The sequence below is a fragment of the Vespa velutina genome, chromosome 4 (assembly GCF_912470025.1).
Source record: "Vespa velutina chromosome 4, iVesVel2.1, whole genome shotgun sequence".
NCBI lineage: Eukaryota > Metazoa > Arthropoda > Insecta > Hymenoptera > Vespidae > Vespa > Vespa velutina.
In genome coordinates this window covers 5,337,466-5,352,380 of record NC_062191.1, presented here as the reverse complement: position 1 = coordinate 5,352,380, position 14,915 = coordinate 5,337,466, and the positions used below count along the sequence as shown (strand labels likewise).

Here is a 14,915-nt window from a genome sequence, read left to right as displayed (position 1 = left end):
TAAATTTTCACCGATCTTTAACGCCAGATAGCGCGCTCGTCAACCACGACATTAGCGAACATAAGTGAACTATTATTCCATATAAGCTTACTTTTTTGTACATTTGAGGTGATCGTCGTGAACATAGGACGTTCTATTTTCTCAGGCAACGAGACAAATACAGAAAGTACGTTATTATTATTTTCATCACAAAGTTGTTAACCATCGAATTATTGATGGTTAACATCAATCACATGCGTGATTAAATTTATACAAAATGAATATTGTTTGTCTTATTTTCTATAATAAATTTTCTATGTCATGCAGAGTCTTATATTGTTGATTTGCAATCGTTTTGCATTTCATTGATATTACTTATTCTTTTTTTTTTTTTTTTTTTTATTAAGGCATCGATAAAAATACCGTCCAAGAGGGCTATTCAGCCTTTTTGATAATATGAATGAGTCTAAGCAAAGAAGTAGCGATATGGAAGTGGATGATAATAATGTAGCTCCGGTGGAAATACCAATGGAAGTTGACGAAGATACATCAGAGAGAGATCCCAAAGCATCTGCTAATCTTACAAGTGCGATCAAAGTCATGGCATCTTCTGGTACAGTTGGTTCAGTGTCTATCAGTTTACATCCTCTGGTTATCATGAATGTTAGCGAACATTGGACTAGATTAAGAGCTCAAGAAGGAGCTGAACAATTAGGTAGCTTGATCTTGCATTATTTATTTTCTTATAAGCTTAGGCCTATAATCGAATGATTATAAAAATGATAAATTTCTTTTTCAGTATATGGAGCATTAATAGGAAAACAAAAAGGACGTAATATAGAGATTATGAATTCTTTTGAATTATTGTTTACATGCATTGGCGACGATGTTATCATTGATAGGGATTACTATAATACAAAAGAGGAACAATTTAAACAAGTCTTTAGTGAAATGGATTTTCTTGGATGGTATACCACAGGAGATATGCCTAATGAGAGAGATATTAGAGTACACAAACAGATTTGTGAAATCAATGAAAGTCCAGTATTATTAAAATTGGATCCAAGACCAAAAAATACAGATGTAAGAGAAACTTCATGGAACTATTGATTCTTAGAATACTTAAAAACGTTCTATATAATGTATATTTTTTACAGAAATTATCTGTTTCCATGTATGAGTCTGTGATTGATTTAGTTAATGGAGAAGCTACTATGCTATTTGTTCCATTGACTTATACATTAGCTACAGAAGAAGCAGAAAGGATTGGAGTTGATCATGTTGCAAGAATGTGCAGCAATGAACAGGGAGAAAGTTCTTTAGGTAAAATTCTTTTTGCCTATTAAAAGTTATAATCTTTTACTTTACAGATTTCATATAATTTTTCTTAAATATTTTAGTGGCAAAACATTTGGCAGCTCAACATAGTGCCATCAAAATGTTACACTCGAGAGTAAAATTAGTATTAAGATATGTACAAGCGGTACAGAATGGCGAATTAAAAGGAAATCATGAAGTATTAAGAGCAGCCTGTTCTCTTGGATATCGTTTGCCTGTTTTAAATAATCCTAAATTTAAAGCTGATTTTTATAATGTATGTATTTAAATATCCTTTTATTTATTTATTTTTTCCTTCTATATTACATTTACGCAAGTATAATGATTTATTTATATTTTATTTCAGCAATGCAATGATTTTGGCTTGATAACATACTTGGGCATTATAACCAAAGGTTGCAATAATATAAATCAATTTGTAAACAAATTCAATATACTCTATGATAGACAAGGTGTTGGTCGGCGTTTGCGAAGTTTGTTTTTTTGATAAGTGAATGGAACTTCTTGTTTTTTTTTTTTTTTATTTTTTTTTTTTTATACTTTCCTTTTCTTATTCCTAATTAAGATAATAAACTCAGGATTTGGAAAATGAAATCATCAGTGCAATTGGTGAGTAAATTTTGCAGAATAATGAAGTATATTGTATTGAATATGGAATAAAGCTCTAAGCAGGTACACTTAATTATAGTTTTATAAGTTAATTGACTGAAGTAAGATGTTTCACTTATATAAAAAGTAAAAAGCAAAACATAACGAAGGGTATTTATGATACTTATAGAAAATATTTATATACCTTCTTCATATGCTTTGATTTAGAAACAATAAACCAGGAATGCGGTATCTCATTAACTGTGCTGTAGGATATATAAACTATCTTTAAGATGTAAAGTCAATAAAGCCTGTGATGCATTGTGTGAATCATATTGCTTTACTTCACATTCAGTTTTGTATTAGGTAATAAACAATATTGAAAGAACAATTTAATATAACTTATTGAACAATAATTCAAAAAAATTTTATATATCGATTATGTAATTGAACGTGTCGATTTATAGACAAATTTGTTGAAATAAATTAGGCTTTCGTTATTATAATATAAAAAAATAATTCATAGTTTTTACATAATTCTATAGGGTCACATATGTTCAATACAAACATAATATAATATGTTCAAAAATGAGATACATGTAAATAGTACATAAGAGAGAATTTTTTGATCAATACTTTCACTCGTTGTTTTGTAATGGAAGACCTTGTGTTAATAGACGCATTTTCCTTCACAGGCTACATTAATATCTAATTCATATAAGTAGATGTATACAAATTATTTGATATATAAAAAGCAGCCTGTATATTTGTTTATAAAATATGACAAAAAGTTTTTCTAAAATTCTATTCATTGTTATAATATCTCAGCTGTATAAAGTTGTAAACCACAAAGATTATTCACCAAATAGGAAGTTTTCTGATTAAAATCCTTCAATTTTTTTTATCAAATTTCGATAAGATTGAGGTTTGCAACCTTATTTGCTTGAACTATTTATTATTCTTAACTAGAGCTTATTGTATTGTGCAGAGTTTTATTTATAGTAAAAGCAGCATTCTTAATTACTCTGTATGAATCAATGTTCGTATAAGCGCAGAGTTCGCTTAAAATATCACTTTAGAAATAGTCACTTTTCTCTCGTTAAATATTGATATATCTGCTGTAGAAAGTAGAATTTTCTTAAAGAGCATATATAAATTTGTGAAATATTCCTGATATTTTTGGACCATATAGGTATAAATTGAGTATAGGCAAACTTATTCTTTTTTAAACTGAAAGTACTTTTTGGATTTTATTTCTTTCTTTTTCTTCTCTTCATTTTTGTTGCTTTTGATATTGGAGTATCATCCTTCTGCTTGTACTAGCAATTACTCTTTATATATATATATATATATATATATATATATATATATATATATATATATATATATATATATATATATGTCTTGCAAATTTTACTGTATAAAATATATAGATTAGTATATATTGTGTTTCATTAATTATTATATGCAAATATATTTCATTGTATAAACAAAGAATTAGAATTGACATGTCATACATTCGTGTTACTAATATATCATATTGTACATCTGTCTAACATAATAGCTGTGCTATAAAGTTATTATTATTTTTTTTTCTTTTTCTTTTCTTTTAAATACTGCTACTCCTGTATACTCATTTAACCTGTTTCCCTGAAAATGCAGTTTCTTATATATTTACAGAAAATATTAGAATATCTACTTTTACTTTGATAGGCTATCTTGTACAACAACTTGTGCAGTTGTGATACATCGTATTTTGATATGCTAAGTGATAAAGTATTTTGTTAATCATTGATCATTTCTCTTTGAAGTTAAGTCTAGTTTAAATCTTGGAAAGATAAAATAGAAGAAGTTGCTTATTTTCATGCGTTTCTTTCATTCCAACGATTTAGTATAGGAATAATTGTGACTTATCTGATATTTTATAAAATCTAATCAATGATTTTAAATTCTATTTGTTTAAAAGAGATTACTAAGGAATTTGATTAAAAAATTATATTTACAATAGTTTTAGTTTACCAAATAGATGGAATGTAAGAGTAGAACACAAGCAACATCTTGTTCGATCGTATACCTATATATCTTATCTATTGCAATCTTTACGTTCTTTTTTTTTTCTCGAAAAAAAAAAAAAAGAGTTCTTGTTTTTCCTTTTCTTATTCTTTTTTTTATTACGTGTAAACCTCGTTTCATATTTTAGTACCAAATTAATCTCAATGTTTAATTGTCGTCGGCTATAGTATTTTTTTCACGCGAGATTAGTAAGCTGTCCTCTATCATTGTAGCAAGAATGTCTACTAAAACGGACAGCGTTGGATCAGGCTAAGGACTCAATTTATCCGTACCAATTAATTCTTCAAAAAGATTACTTTTGTTCTCTACTCTTTTTTCAATGGCTTGTAGGGAAAACTTTAATACAGCTGCAGCTAAATCACCTACTGACCAATGTCTATCTAGAAGAACTCTACTTATTGTATCCAACTAAAATGTAAATAATGTTATTAGAATTACATTTTTCTTTTCTTTTTTTTTTTATATATTCTTATTCTAAAATTTAATTTTATTCTTACCTTAGATAAAGAACAATTTCCTGCGGTATAATAAATTAATCTTGGTACACCCGCCAAAGAAGCTGCAAGCCATTGTATGACAAGTTTCAATTGTGGATCACCTTTCAATCTTGATCCACAACCCCAATTGCCTGTTGCTACAGACAACAATCCCCCGATGTTAGAACTATTCTCTCGAGGTATCTGTAAATATAATAATTATGACATTATCCTTTGATGATTTTACTTATCATTTGTGTGTGTGTGTGTGTGTGTGTGTGTGTGTGTGTGTGTGTGTGTGTGTGTGGCCTTTGTCAATATCGTCGTGATATTCAATAAAAGTGTATTGACATGCGGCAAATGAGTATCTATGGAAAAAAAATTATTGTTAATAAATTATGAGATTGTAAAAAAAGAAGGAAGCATAAAAGATAATGCTTAGTTTCATAATCTAAATATTTGGATTACAGTATTCTTTTTGTGAACAAACGATTTTCGATCGTTGTTCGATGTTTCATCGAATTAATGCTTTATAGAAGAAAAGAAGATAATTACTAATTTACGTATGATGAAAGTATGTTATCAATTTTGACGAATAAGAAAAGCGTATTGTAAGGTAAATAGAATGAGAGACAGATAAATAGATGAATGTTATGTTAATTATTAAGGACTAGTGTTTACTGAAAGCAATGTTCTTAATATAGATCATGCATGAATAATTGATACATACATGTATACACATATATATACATACATATATATATATATATATATGTGTGTGAAATTTATATATTTGTCAGATTTTTATTGCACATCTTTAGAGAGAAAGAGATAGATAGTCGAAGTGATAGGCATCAGACAAAAGTTTGAAGTTGTCAACGTTATTACGTTTATTTCATGCATTAGATTGTTAAATATGTATACTAATTCACAATATCATTATTGTGACTCTAAGAATAAGTCTGCTCACTTCGTTTACTAAATATTGTATGGACTTCTCTATAGGATTTCCATGCGTAGTATTATTGACATAAGTTGATTCCGATATATTATCATCAGTTCCAGAGATCTTTCTATCTATAGACTTGGGTAGATATACAGTGGTATGATCATCGACCAAGGTTTGATATACCTCAGAAGTAAATGCAACAGCTCGCAGTTTCCTGCGTTGACAATCCTTTGTATCCTTTGTTATCGTTGCCTCATCGCTCAAAGCATCTTCATAATATTCTATTTCTTCTGATTCAGAAACCTGTGTGGTACAGCTTTAAATGCGTGTCTAATAAAATTTGAAGTCTTTTGAAAATATTCATTTCTTTTTCATATTCTCATCCTTTATACTATATGATTTATTATCGAATATGATTTTGGGGCTAATAACATGGCGTTGAAATTATTCCATATTTTATATATTATAATCAGGATTATATATATAAAAAATAGATCTTTATCGTCTCTCATTCTATGTCGATACACGATTTAAGAATGAATTTTATTCGCTTAGCATATTTATTCATAATAATAAATTTAAAAAGATAAAAACAATGTTTACCGATTGTTGCCTTCTGCTTTTCTGACGTGCCAGTTCTAAACTTAAACTTCTCACAGCTAAAGCTAATTTGTGCCTTTGATTTATATCAGTCGAATCGATGAAAGGTTGAGGTTCACCCTCTTGAACTGGAACACCTGCGAAAGATTCGCTGAGCGCTCGTTTTAACAACGAACCAGCGAATCTAACGACTGCTCTGTCTCTTGTATCCAATTCACGATTTTCATCCTCTGTGATCGGATCTTCCAACCATTTTGACAATTGCTCGTAGACTTCTTCTAACTCGGAACAGAAGTCTAATAGAATAAAAATAGAAAAAGTTTAATCAATATATTAGAAGTATTGAAGTTAGATATTTTTAACAAAATGTATTTTGACCTACCAGAATTATATTCGGTACTGAAACTATATTTACTGCTAGCATTGGTTTCTCTTCTTTGAAATGCCGGAGGTTGACTTTGTCGAAATCTACCCAACCACTTTTGTTCTGCTTCTAAAGACTCTTTCAAAAAATCTTCGTCTACAGTCTCGTCTCGTAGAACGAATCCCCTCGAACCTCCTCTTTTTAGTCTGGAATGTTTGATTAAAGAATAGTTAACTTATTACTTAGCAAATAAACAAGATTATAAATATCAATTAAAAAGATTTACTTGATATCTTGATCACAGACGTGACTTCCCGCGATACTTATTCCAACAGCATAACTACTTTCACCGGAAGAAGTATTGGAAGTAGATGCACCAGTGGCTGTACTTTCTCGTTTGAGAGCTTCTTTTAATCTTTGTGCAAATGTACCTCGTCTTTCGGGTGTATCCAATTGCGAGCTGTAACGTCTCGTTAACTTTTGTTCTTCTTCGTCTAAAATCGATAAAAAATTTTACTCAGTTGTACTAATTGTAAACGAAGTCGAGAATAATGATCGTTTTTCTACGTACCAACTTCTTCGTCCATTGTGTCTTTTGCACTGTGAAAACTATCCGTACTTTGACTATTGCAACTACTGTAAACAGACATTTGACCAAGAGATTTGCGAGTGACCGGTAAAACTTCACCACTGGATCCAAGAACAATAAAACGATTTTTTTTGTTTGTACAACTACTGTCCTTGCAAACTCTTCGAGGGCTCGCTGATCGGATAAATTTACCGTTCGGTTTTGTTCGAAGTTCAGTACCACTCGGTGATTTGCTTAATTCACCAAATGTCGTTGTTTCAACTGTTTGAATTAGGAAATGTAATGATCTAATCAATATTATCATAGCAGATGTTACTATTAAAATAATTGTCAAATTGTTAAGTTTCTAACCATCTTTTGTGCTATCACCAGTCTCATAGAACTTATTTTCATTCTCAATTTCAGGTGGAGTACTACTGAAACTTTCACCAATTGGTGACAATCTCCGAGCTCCTAGACTTCCATCGGCATCTAATTCAGTTTTGATTGGATCTGTTGGGCTACTCGGTACATGTCTTTGTCGAAATCCTAAAAGTGATTTGTTCATTTCTCTCAAAATGTTGTCTTCTTCGAATTGCGTTAATGGTAATCTTGAATAATCTTCCGGATCTATACAGCAAATGGTTACCTTAAAAAAGATATAAATAATATTTGAATAAAATATTTATAAAATGGTGAACAACTTATTTATCATAATTAGTATACTATATTACGGTATTGGGCTTGGGAACAGCTTCGAATATTGCTCTATTATGGGGATCGTTTATGATGGATATACGTCTAACATTTTCCACTATCAAAGCTTCATTGTCCTCCAAAGCCTCGACTGATAAAATCGCTGCGATCATTTCTGGATGAGTTGCTAGCTGAAATAGAGAATGATTTTCTTCGTAATTTAATATTAGATGTTATCCAATTACACAGTAATATTTATTTACATGTATGGTTTCTTGCGTAATGTCACCATCAAGTACTCCACCCCCAAATCTTGCGCTTGCGAAACAAACATAAACAGTTTCTGTATCTTGTCTACCTAAACGACCTTCGTGACGAATCGTCAAAGGACAAAGTGGTACATTACTTTCAAGCCAATCTTCTATGGTCAACCATTGTTTTGACGTCATTACCTATGTACAATAAACGAACAGATTAAAATAATTCACCTTTTTATTATTTCTTTCATTTGCTTATTTTATCTAATTCATATCATTCTCAACAAACGCACTTTCATTTTACCTGTCTCGAAATAATCACTCGCCCATCTAATGCACCTTCGTTTTCAATATAATCATAGTAACGAAATATGCTCTTCAATTTTGCTTTTTGACAATTCCTAAGACATAGCAATTTCTTCGTCAATATTTCGTAAAGGATTATTATTATAATTTTCATTTCAGTTGGATTCGACTCACGTGTGAAGGTGTTTGAAGAAATTCGTGAAGTTGAAGTCTCTTAATGTAGGATGTGTTTTTGTCGTTCGTTTTGGATAGGTCGAGAAAAATGCGTTAGCGATAAGAGAAGAGACAAAAGCATAGCTATATTCGACGCTATCTCCTAATTAAAAAAGAAAAAAGTCGAAAATTATTATATATATATAAATATAAATATATATATATATATATGTTCGTAAATGATCGGAGATGTTTTAACAAAAAAAAAAAAAAAAAAATTTGAAATTTCTCTTCATTTTTTTTCTTTTTCAAATCTTTTTCTCTGCATTTTATTATTTGTCATTTTTATTTGTTTGTTAAATATTGCAATGGTTTACCCTGTTGCTGTAAACTGTAGTGTAAGCCCTGAGGAGGTTTCGTGGATCTCAGAGATTTAGCTCTCTCTACCATTCGTGGTATTGTTTTTGTGAATACCTGCTCACGTTCAACAGAATCAAGATCCTCATCGAGAAATTTCGCCAATTCTGTGAATAACTCAGGATCTTGAATGTCTTCCTCAGGATCTAGGCTTATACTGAAACGAACATTCGCACGGTTGTTAAAAGAAAATAAAATGGAAACAATAAACAAACAAGTGCCATCTTTCACAACCCGCGAAATTGAAATCTCGTTTTTTGTTTTTTTTTTTATAGTGATTCTGTTCGGTCGTTAAAATTTTTTTTTATCTTGTTGATTTTTTATTTTGTCACTCCTTTTCATAAAAGATTCAGGAATATCTTTTTAAGAGGATCATAAAAGATGAGACACTTTAACGAGATCCTTAAACGTTTCTCTAACGCGCAGACGCGACAAGTTCGTCGTAAATTTTACGCTCCTCCGAGCAGTAACATCAAACAAAATAAAATACAGGCGTGAGATCATCGACCGAATATAGTTTCGCGTACGTGTGCATTGTCGTATCTCAACGAGTTAATTTTGCAACTATGTCAAACAGAAATATTATTATTAAATCAGAGACAAGAGAAAATCATTTCTTTTTCGTCTTTTCCTTTTTCTTTTTCTTTCATTCATTGCCGTATGTTTGAAATTATCTTTAAATAATACAATAAAATATCTATACACGTGCACGTGACACACGCTTATATGTCCTTCTATCTATAATTTTGTGTTTTTACTTAACGCTACGTAACGTAATACAATAAGATGCGTAAAATGTCACGCTTACTTGCACATGTCGTGCAATCTCTGCATCGCGTCCAAAAGATCCGTGGAGTTTTTGGCGAGCGCTGCCCTGTCTAATTGTTTTACCACAGCTGGCCACCATGGTAGATCGCAAGGAAGCATAACTAAAGCCATCGTAGACGTGAATCTATCGAGAAAAATGAAATTTTACCTATCGTTCATTTTCATTTTTTCGTTTATTTTTTTTCCTTTTTTTATTTAATATTTTTCACCTATCCAATTGATTTTCTGTTATCGAGGAAACACTATTAATAGATGAAGATTGATCACGATGAACCGATTCACACCGTGAAACGCGTATTTTCTAATCATTCGAATTTACGAGACATCGCGATTGTCAGTTAACATTTTCTTTGGCATCTAGCCCACGGTGAGTTGTGTTCTATTTCGTATTGACCTATATATATATATATATATATATATATATATATATATATATATATATATATATATATATATTCTATAGATATTATTATATTGTATAGTGAGAGAGCCAATTTTTTTCGTAGTAAGGAACGTTTACAAACGCGTCTACGGAGGTGCCTATCAGGCTGCAACGATGCTTAGAAACGTTATCGACCCTTTTCACCCTCTGAAGGGCCTTTCTCGAGAAAATCTTTACTTGGTTTACTATCGTAAAAAATTAACACCTTAAGTTATTACGACGATAATGATGATTCTGATAATAATGACGATGACACTTATAATTATAATGTCCTTTTAATGGAATTAAAATTATTAACGAAATTTTTTTTTTTTATTCGATATGAATGAGTATCATAAATTCTATCATTAAAATTTGATTCTCAAAGTTACTATTATATTTGTTTAGATTAATAGAAAAAAAAAAAAAAAAAAAAAAAAAAAAAAAAAAAAAAAAATATATATATATATAAAAAAAAAAAAAAAAATAAAAAAATAAAAAAATTATGTATTTTATAAGCCCGTTTGATCACGTTACAAGAGTACTCTTTGGCGAGTTGAGAGGGTGCGTTACGTCCCGCGACATTTCGTAAATTCTACGCATGCGCGATGCACGTTGATATATAATTAGGCGCTTTCTCTCGTAGCAGGGGCGAGATGGACGTCGTTCGAGGTACAACACACCGTTCTTTCAATTTATTTTCTTGAACAGAGAGAGAGCATCACCCCGTTTATATAATCACCTTTCCTCCCTTCTTTACCGGCACTTTTACGTTTACGCACAGACACACACTCTCCTTTTCTCTCTCTTTCTCTTTCTCTCTTTCGCTCTCTTTTTCTCTCTCTCTTTCTCTCTCTCTTTATTTCTGTTTCTTCGTGCTTGCTCGTTCGATTCTTCAAAACGAAGAAGAGTCAGATCTTGAGACGCGTTGTCCCGGTGCCGCAAGGCACGACGCTCTGCGGCCAACTCCTTTTTTGATCCTTGAAACGCCGGCACATAGTTGATTACTTCCTCCCCCTTCTACACCTTCCCCTCTTTTTCTGATGTCTCTCCCTCTGTTGCACGTTACTTTTTTCTTTTTCTATATCTCTTCCCCCTTCTCTCTCTCTCTCTCTCTCTCTCTCTCTCTCTCTTTTCTCTTTCTTGATAAAAAAAAAAACTTATACCATCACAATATCGGTTTAATTCTTCGTTTTTATTATTTATTTTTGTAACCTTTAAAATCTTAGGCCGACCTTCTTTATTCTTTTGATTATAATCACTATATACTTCTCTTTAAACGTATTCCGGAAAGGGGAAAAGGGGTAAAATCAAATGGCATGGTATTATATCTTAGGTTTATATGAGGGCGCACGAAAGAACGACCGCACTACCACGGACGTTACTACTGCCGCGTCGTCGTACGTGCGTACGTCGTTTTCTTCGTAAGATTTTGCCGGTCCCCGTAGACCCGGACTATCTATCCCCTCTCTCTATTCATTCCATTTCACCACCCCGCTATCTTGTTATTTATAGAACGGCGCCGGCGCCCTGGACCAAACTTCTATATGCATACAATTTCTATTGTAAAGTTTCAAACGTTTCATCCTAAGTAATTCTTCGTCGGTAAAATCATTGGTATATATAGAGAGATTTCTATATTATCGACTTAGAGAAAAAAAATAAAGAGACGAAGATAATCATTCTTTTTTCTTTTTTCTTTTTTTTTATTTATTTATCTCGAATTTTAAAATCTATTCCCTTTCGTAGGAAAATTTAAAATACACGTTAAATATATAATAAATTGAAATTTTGATAAAATTAGAAATAACGTCGAGTTACGAACACTTCTTAGATTAATTTATCTTCGAAAAATTATAATTTGTCATATGCTTTTTTTCTTGCTTTTATCAAATCTATTGTTATATTTATTAGAAAAATTTCTATAAAACTAACTCGAATGTCATATTATACGTGAATCGGTTATAAGCTAATGGGGATATTGTTTTTCTATTCCATTCGTAGTTCATAGTTTGATCATATCTGTTGCTAAAGTCGTATACACCTAAGAGAGAAAAATAGTATAAATTAATCCTAAAGCAACTAAGTTCTATTTCTACGTCAAGATCATAAGCCTTGGAAAGGATAATAAAACGGAAACAAGACTCAATTGTGATTCATTGATATCTGCAGATTACTTCGATTTTTCGTGCAAGTGATAGTTATCATTCTTACTAACTAGTTAAGAAAAACGTACAACATTTTGTTTTGCAAAATGGATTAAAAATAGTCAATAAAAGTAATTCTTTACTTTACCGATCAATTACGTAATAATTGGTCATAGTAGATATCTTTCTTATCGATTGATAATATTAGATTTCTATTTTTATTGTCGGTAACTTGATGATATTTATCACCTACCTTAGCAATTGAGCATAATCGATATATAGATCAAATGTATTGTTTCCGATAGTAGCACAGTGTAAAATCAGAAATTAAGGATCATACGAAGATATGTAATATTTAAAAATATTGTATTATTTTTGCGGGAGTTTTTTTTTTTTTTTTTCGTAATGAACATCGGCATGTTTTTATTGATTCGATTTTCAAAAGTCGAGCAAATCATTGCAATGTAATCAAATATTGTTACTTACCAGATAGATTACATTATTTACATTTTAATTTGAAATGTTTCAGAGCTTCGTGTTATGTTTCACAATTAACAATGTTCTCGAATTCCATAATACATTGAAACAAATACGAATACACCACTTGAGATTTTTGTTAAATGCATTATTTATTTTCATTTAAACCATAGATATTGTGATTGTTTTATGTAAAATGAAACATGATAGTGAAATCATCACTTGATGCATACTATCATTTATAATGCAATTTTCAAATCGTGAACTATTGGTAAAGTTATATAACATTTTCGTATCATTGACTCAGGTCACAGGACCATTTTCAACTTATTGTCTTCAAGTTATCAACATTGTTTTTTTAATTTATCAACTTGTTCTTTCTTATTGCCATACAGCGACATTCGCTTAATCCTTTCATATAGGATATAAATAACAAATAAAACGAGTAAAATATTATATATGTATCAATTAATCATCTAACTGTAAAATATAGAAAAAAAGTTTATATTATATTTTATCCCGTATCGGAACATTTAGCCATGCGGACCCTTAGCAGCGGTCTATTAGACATTCTCTGAAGGGTCATTTATTACTATATGGAACATATACCCTCGAGAAATTGTTTGGATTCTCGTCAAAGGAAAAAAGAAATACTTTTTAATTAATAATAATGGTTATATGTTTCATGACAAATATTATATATTACAGTTTCCTTTGTCTAATTATTTTTTAGATTTTATAAATATAATAACTCATGTTTTATAATCGTTTATAATATAAAGTAAAGCCAATTGCGAGTTGTCAGTTGCAAGTTGCCAATTGTTAATTGTTAATTAGTTGCTTACTTGTTATTATTTATCTGTAACCAGCGATACAAGGCAAGGCAATAGAAAGTTTTTTTGTCTAAACAATATTTAATATCGTAGAAAATTAGAGGCTGGATAAAAAATATATTTCAGATAAAAGTTGTTACTTTTTGGGCAGAACGATTTTTATTTCAAATTTCTTTTTTTTTTTCGAAAATACTTTGTTTTCGAGATATTCAAGTATCTCAATTTAAAAAGCTTATCTCGTATATCCTGTAATGTAAGCTAAGAAAAAAAGAGACAGAGACAGAGGTAAAGACAGAGAGAGAGAGAAAGAGAGAGAGAGAGAGAGAGAGAGAGAAAGAAAAGTCGAAGGAATCTCTAATAAAAAGAGAGAAAGAAGTCTCGTTGAGAAAGTGTAAAAGAGAAAGAGTTGGAAAGAAAGAAAGGATAATACGTCTGGGTAAGTAACAGTGAAGAGGGAGTAAGCTCGTGGAAAAGAAAATTGTCAGAAAAAGGAAGATAAAGACGGCCAAAAGGTGGTTCTGTGCATGCTGGACACGCTCCACGTCCATTTCTTTTAGCCACGTTCTACGCAACGTCCATGAGACTCCTACCTTTATTAAATTCCCGTCGTGCGATATTGTCCGACCGCTTTTACTTCCATTCGCGGTTCGAACAATTATCTACGTCCTTTCTTTTAATCTCTCAAATCTTATTGGTAATCGAGATGAGCACGGTTTCTTTCTTTTTATCTTTTCTTTCTTTTTCTCTCTTTTTTTTTCTTTTTTTTCTTTTTTTCTTTCTTTTTTTTTTTTTTTTTTTCGCAGATAAAATATACTGATCCGAATTTTTCGTAAGATTCTCCGTTTGATAATTTTTCATTGATTCATTTCTTTCTCCATTCATTTCTCTTATTTTTTCCTTTCTTTATTTCAATTCAATTTAATTGAAAATATTCCTTCGTTTGAGAGATAATCATTTTCAAGAAAAATATTCGATTTTAATCTAAAAATATTAATTTTATATAATGCGACAAAATAAATCAACATCGAGGTTCGTCAATTTATTTTTACTATCGTTTCATAAACAAAACAAAAAAAAAACAGAAAAAGAAGATAAGGAAGAAAACTTTCCTTTGTCCTCTCACAATATCAATAGAAAATCGTCGAATCTTTTTACTCGAGTGAAAATTACAGTTACGAAGAAATTCTACGCTAGTACGTTGTTCTCTACAAGCACGCCGTGCAAATACTTCTCTTACCGTCTTTAATCTAGACTAAGGTTAAACATTATGCTTCCTACGTGTCCGTGAAAATCTTCCATGGTTGGCTTTAACCGATCGGATCGTAGTCGATTTCGTTTCTATTTCGAAATACACTTTGAAAAAATCAAACTCTCTATTCTATTTTTTCGAATTTTCTTTCTTTTTTTATCAATTTAGAGTGAGTCAGGGAAAGAAATAAAAAAAA

The 14,915-nt window shown here is 30.7% G+C and overlaps 2 protein-coding genes and 1 long non-coding RNA gene across 10 annotated transcripts; 1 reads left to right on the top strand and 2 right to left on the bottom strand.

Moving 5' to 3' along the window:
• The first annotated feature begins 7 nt into the window (after positions 1 to 7).
• Positions 8 to 2,712, top strand: LOC124948286 (COP9 signalosome complex subunit 6). 3 transcript variants are annotated; one of them, XR_007100642.1, is made up of 7 exons: positions 8 to 166; positions 387 to 694; positions 779 to 1,062; positions 1,137 to 1,302; positions 1,380 to 1,573; positions 1,664 to 1,926; positions 2,134 to 2,712. XR_007100642.1 is itself a non-coding variant. In XM_047491676.1 (6 exons), the coding sequence occupies exons 2-6, from the start codon at positions 436 to 438 to the stop codon at positions 1,802 to 1,804; spliced, it is 1,044 nt and encodes a 347-aa protein (XP_047347632.1). In that variant the 5' UTR covers positions 8 to 166; positions 387 to 435; the 3' UTR covers positions 1,805 to 2,712. The 3 variants fall into 3 exon arrangements, 2 of the variants coding, with proteins under 2 accessions (XP_047347632.1, XP_047347633.1); XM_047491676.1 differs by having other exon boundaries at positions 1,664 to 2,712; XM_047491677.1 differs by having other exon boundaries at positions 33 to 166; positions 307 to 694; positions 1,664 to 2,712.
• On the bottom strand, positions 1,811 to 11,455 carry LOC124948282. 6 transcript variants are annotated; one of them, XM_047491669.1, is made up of 16 exons: positions 10,756 to 11,455; positions 9,802 to 9,817; positions 9,573 to 9,716; positions 8,725 to 8,921; positions 8,369 to 8,510; positions 8,193 to 8,289; positions 7,895 to 8,083; positions 7,670 to 7,822; positions 7,308 to 7,584; positions 6,939 to 7,217; positions 6,654 to 6,861; positions 6,386 to 6,573; positions 6,007 to 6,299; positions 5,425 to 5,706; positions 4,476 to 4,658; positions 1,811 to 4,386 (listed from the first exon to the last, which is right to left on the bottom strand). In XM_047491669.1, exons 3-16 carry the CDS (start codon positions 9,701 to 9,703, stop codon positions 4,228 to 4,230), a joined length of 2,778 nt encoding a protein of 925 aa, XP_047347625.1. In that variant the 5' UTR covers positions 9,704 to 9,716; positions 9,802 to 9,817; positions 10,756 to 11,455; the 3' UTR covers positions 1,811 to 4,227. The 6 variants fall into 6 exon arrangements, with proteins under 6 accessions (XP_047347625.1, XP_047347624.1, XP_047347622.1 ...); XM_047491668.1 differs by lacking the exon at positions 9,802 to 9,817 and having other exon boundaries at positions 10,551 to 11,455; XM_047491666.1 differs by lacking the exon at positions 9,802 to 9,817 and having other exon boundaries at positions 10,697 to 11,455.
• A 375-nt stretch (positions 11,456 to 11,830) lies between these two features.
• Positions 11,831 to 14,736, bottom strand: LOC124948287. The gene is made up of 3 exons (XR_007100643.1): positions 14,061 to 14,736; positions 12,647 to 13,048; positions 11,831 to 12,057 (listed from the first exon to the last, which is right to left on the bottom strand). It is a non-coding gene; the product is annotated as an uncharacterized LOC124948287 (long non-coding RNA).
• Positions 14,737 to 14,915: the final 179 nt, after the last annotated feature.